We start from the raw sequence: 5,000 nt of genomic DNA on the forward strand, positions 1-5,000 counted from the left end.
TATATATATATATCCGATAATTAATAAAGTTCAGAATAAATATAAATATCGCTTCATAACATATAAGCGATGGAATATATATATATATATATATATAGACATTTTTTATGCAACTCTTTGCCATTCGATGAACACTACTGAAGAAAAAGAGAGAAAGAGAGAGAGAGAGATAGAGAGAGAGAGAGAGAGAGAGAGAGAGAGAGAGAGTTAATCAATTATTACGCATCAGCTCGTCCGATCTTTATGAAAATTACTCTCGTTTGAATGCTGATCACGTTACTTGCATTCTCTCTCTCTCTCTCTCTCTCTCTCTTTTTTCTCTCTTGACGTTCAAAAAAAAAAAAAATGACAAAATACTTCGCAAAGATAATAACTGTTAACTCTTCATTGGTAATCTTTAAAAGACGAATAGAATTTCGATGCATTGTCCGAATATTAGAAATGGGTGCATCACATATTGTATTTCATATATACAATATATTTGTAAGCGTGTGTGTGTATATATATATATATGCATAAATACGTGGCCAACAAGTGAAAACTTTTTTATTCGAGCGATATTAAAATTCTTCTCGGTTTTATGCGACCGTCAATTAGTATATCGTGCAACCCTTCTCTCCCTCTCCCTCTCTCTCTCCCTCCCTCTCTCTCTCTCTCTCTCTCTCTCTCTTTTTCTCTCCTTTTCTCTCTTTCTTTCGCTTTACACCCTACTAGCCTCCCTTAATTACGCGACTTCCGTTCGAAGAATTTTCGACGGAGCGCCGATGCTTTTGGCAGCTGGAGCAACGAGAACGAAAGGGAGTAGGAGGAGAAGGAAGAGGCCGGGTAGGTGGAGGTCGAAAGGCGGTGGTTTGAATTAGCGCATTCGCGCGCGTACTTTTGAAATTAGAAAAGTTACTACGAGTAATCCGCAGGAGCAAACCGCAACGTTCTAAAATCCGAAAATTCTTGCCTCGACAACGGCATAATGCGATTTCACGCGGAATACACACCGTACGTTGTCCTATATTTCTTTTTCCCCGCTCCACCTCGGCCCCTTTTTCTTTTCTCTTTTTTTCATTTTCCTTCCTAAAACCCTTCCCTCTTTCTTTTCTTTCATTTTCAAAATCTTCTTCATCCATCGTATTTGTTCTTTAACAATAGAAAACATCTTTTTTCTTTTTTTTTTTTTTCTTTTTTTTTTTTTTTTTTTTTTTTGCGACAATCGCTATTTTATTGCCGTAAAATATCTTACAAAATATAAAATAATCTTGTAGTATAATGATTATTTTCATTGGGGAATAAGGTATTAATAATGATCGGTCTATGAAATAAAACGTTTTAATTTTGCGGAAAATGTGATTTTTCTTCCTCTTTTCTTTTTCTTTTTCATTTTTTTCCTTGTTTTTTTTTTCTTTTTTTTTTGTACTTTGTATTTTGTTGTTGTACGAGCTTTAATTTAAAACGATTATTCTCAAGCGACGTGTCTCGTTTGACATATCGGCGGATCAACGATTAAATTAGAACGATCTTTCGTTTTCGGATTAAAAGGAAAAAAAAGATAAGAGAAAGGAAAGAAAAATGATTTTTCTTTTCACTTTTGAAGAAGAGATAATAAAATGATCGATTAAATAAGATTCGAATCTTCTTTCATTTCGTCTTCTTTTTTTTTTCTTTCTTTCTTCTCTTCTTCTTCTTCTTCTTCTTCTTCTTCTTCTTCATCATCTTCATCTTCTTCCTTTTCTTTTTGAGAAAAGAAAATGATGGATTAAATAAGATTTAAATCCTGCATTTTTTTCTTTTTTTTTTTTTCTTCTTCTTCTTTCCTTCCTTCTTTTCGAGAAAATAAAATGATCGATTAAATAAGATTTGCGTTTTTCGTTTTATCATTTCTCTTTTCTTCCACTCTTTCGTCTTTTTGTCTTTTTTTCTTTTTTCTTCTTTTTTTTTTTCTTATTTTTTTTTTTTTTCTCTCTATGTTAGCCCGAAAACACGGACATTTTGTCGTTGAAATAAAAGGACAAGTCGACTTAATAACTTTTCTTTCTTCTTTTCGCAGGTGCCAGGAATGTCCCGTGGTGAAACCGACGTTCCTCTGCGGAAGCGACAATCGTACGTACAGCTCGCCGTGTCGTTTGGAGTACCACAATTGCATTCACCACACCTCCGTCCACATTGCCTGCAAAGGCTTCTGTCCGTGCAAAGGTGAGCACTTCCGAGGCTATTTCGTACTCGTAACATTCCTGTCAACTCGGTTTTAATTTAATAGCCGGGACGAAAAATTGCTATGAGCTTTATACGTCGTGGTTTGTGATATCTTCTTTTCCCTTTCCTTTTTTTTTTTTTTTTTTTTACTTTTTTTTCAACTTTTCTTTTTTCTCTTTCTCTCTTTTTTCTTGTTCCTTCTTCTTCTTTTTTTTTTTTTTCCTTTTTTCTATTATACACTTACACAGATAGAGATATGCTTTCTGATGATTTTGACGATTTTGCCTTTTTTTTGTTTTTCTATTTTTTTTTTTTTTTTCTTTTTCTCTTTTTTTTTTTCTTGCACACGTCAACGTTGATCTTTTGAAGGATGCTTCCCTCGGACACATTGTTTCGATGATTTTTTTGTTTTCTTTTCTTTTTTTATATATATATATCGACATTATTGATTTTTTAAAGGGTGCTTTGCTTTTAGACGCACTATTTTGATAATTTTCTTCTTTTTTGTTTTTTATTCTTTCTTATTTGTTTTCTTTTTTCTTTTTTTTTTTTTTTTCTTTTTTTTTTTTTTTTTTTATTGACGTCAATCGGAGGGTAGTTCGCTCGGAAATTATTTCGATAAAATTATTTCGCTCTTGAAAATTATTTCATAATATTTTCAGAATTCTCTTTAACGTTTCGATGATAATCCTTTATGTTTATGTTGATTTTTTGAAAGATCATTTCCTCGAACATTACCTTTATGATTTTTCATTTCTTCTTTTGCGTTGCCTTTGATTATTTGAAGTATTATATTCTTTCAATGAGTTTTCATTCGCGCAAACGTTAATTGTTCGTAGAAAACGTTCTCTTGAAAATTATTTTTAATGATTTTCCTTTGCGTAGACGTTAATTGTTTGAATAAACGTTTCTTAGAAAATTATTTTAATGATTTTCTTTTCTTTTTACGTTAATTATTTGTAGAAACATATTCTTGAAAATTTTCTATAGTAATTATTCTCTTTTGTTTTCTTAATATTTCGTACATCCTTAAAATTTATGCCATAAATGATTTAATGATTTTCTTACGCATTGATCATTTAAAAAAAATAAAATTATTATACCTATAAATAAAATTAATTCCTTGAAAATTTTATACATAACATATATATATATATATATATATATATATATATATGTGTGTGTGTATAATTAAATAATAAATCTCTAATATGGAAAAAAAAAAAGAAGAAAGGCCACAGAAAAATATTAAAAAAGGAAAAAAAAAAAAAGAAAATTTCATAGAGTAACTCTGTAATTACTCGTAATAAGTGTTGTCATTGATAAATAAAGATCGAAGAATTCATAACTAGCCAGCTATAGTTAATTCCGAGTTAACGTCGAAGGATCGTATTTACATCTGTTCGCATTTCCCTATGCATCTGACGATATGCTGATTTGCATGAATATTCATAGCAACCCGTTAGAACAATAACCGTCGGTGTCACGCCTACAATACGCTTTGGTACGTACGTACGTACTCTAATGTATGTTTATATATATGTGTATTACGTACAAATACAGAGACCTATGTAACAACCGATTAAATCAAGAGAGGGGTCACGACGTTGTCGTTGGCGTCGTCATTGAGTATACACACGTACACATACAGACTGACAGACAGAGAGACATATATATATATATATATATATATATATATATATATATATATATATACATATATACATACAAATGTAAACGTACGTAACCCTGAAGGAAAATCATGAAAAATCATCGTCGGAAATTAATGGGAACATTTGATGATAATCTTTCTGATTAACGGCATGGAAAAGAATAACTAAAAAGAATAGCATGTTGGAAATATTGTTTCACATCGTTGACAGGGAGAAAATGTAAAATCGATAAAATCCCATGATTTGCAACTTTCGCCATTAACGAACGAATCAGACCGAATTATTCGATCTACCAACACGAAGTTCTATCTATTTTATATATACATATATATATATATATATATATATATATATACATATTTTTTTATATATATTTATTATATATTATATATATATAATATTATATTTATCAAACTCGTAAAGAAAATAACAGGTTTCATTTTGATTTGTTTTTATCTAAAATAATGATTATCAGAATAATGTTATATAAAAGAAATTATTTTCAAATAATTAAAATTTTTCTAATAATTATTATTGGAAATCAAAGAATACATTTTATAAATTTATAATATATATCTGCATGAGTATATAGTGTTAAATACAAAGCTAATTTGCTAAATAATGGAAAACATAAATGAGTACAATGTAACTAAAGAATTGTCATTTCTTATTTTTTCTTTTTTTGTTTTTGAAATTACTTTATCAAATTTTTTTTTACTTACCAAAAGGAATAGTATTAAAATAATTGTATAAACGTAAGAAATAATTGTGCATGGTAATCTGAAGTACGATCGACAAAAATTAATTACGAAATTGTTAAAACAGTACGAAAAATTTTTAATATCACTTTTTTTCTATTTTTTTTATTTTTTCTATTTTTTTTTTTTATTTTTTCTATTTTCTTTTCTTTTTTTTTTTTTTCTTTTGTCATATAAATGTCTAATCGTATGTCGTATCATCTTTGGTATCTATCGTAAACAAGCATGATATTTGCATAATGAGCAGCAACGTCCTGCAGAGCATAATGCCGCTTGCGTCGGTACCATCAAGTGGCCATGCAAAATACGTATAATTGGATTTCATATGAGACTGCGCTTATCCCATACGCGAAATATGCGAGTATGCGAGTATGCAAGTATGCAA

General features: G+C 29.6%; 1 protein-coding gene across 1 annotated transcript in view; it reads left to right on the forward strand.

Annotated features, from left to right (window-relative positions):
• The window catches only part of LOC124953857 (proteoglycan Cow), a 44,607-nt gene that overhangs the window by 21,752 nt on the left and 17,855 nt on the right, over positions 1 to 5,000 (forward strand). Inside the window, exon 3 of the mRNA XM_047505857.1 lies at positions 2,039 to 2,184. Coding sequence (XP_047361813.1) covers positions 2,039 to 2,184 — 146 coding nt within the window. The remainder of the gene's footprint in view (positions 1 to 2,038; positions 2,185 to 5,000) is intronic.

The sequence above is a fragment of the Vespa velutina genome, chromosome 13 (genome assembly GCF_912470025.1).
Source record: "Vespa velutina chromosome 13, iVesVel2.1, whole genome shotgun sequence".
Classification (NCBI taxonomy): domain Eukaryota; kingdom Metazoa; phylum Arthropoda; class Insecta; order Hymenoptera; family Vespidae; genus Vespa; species Vespa velutina.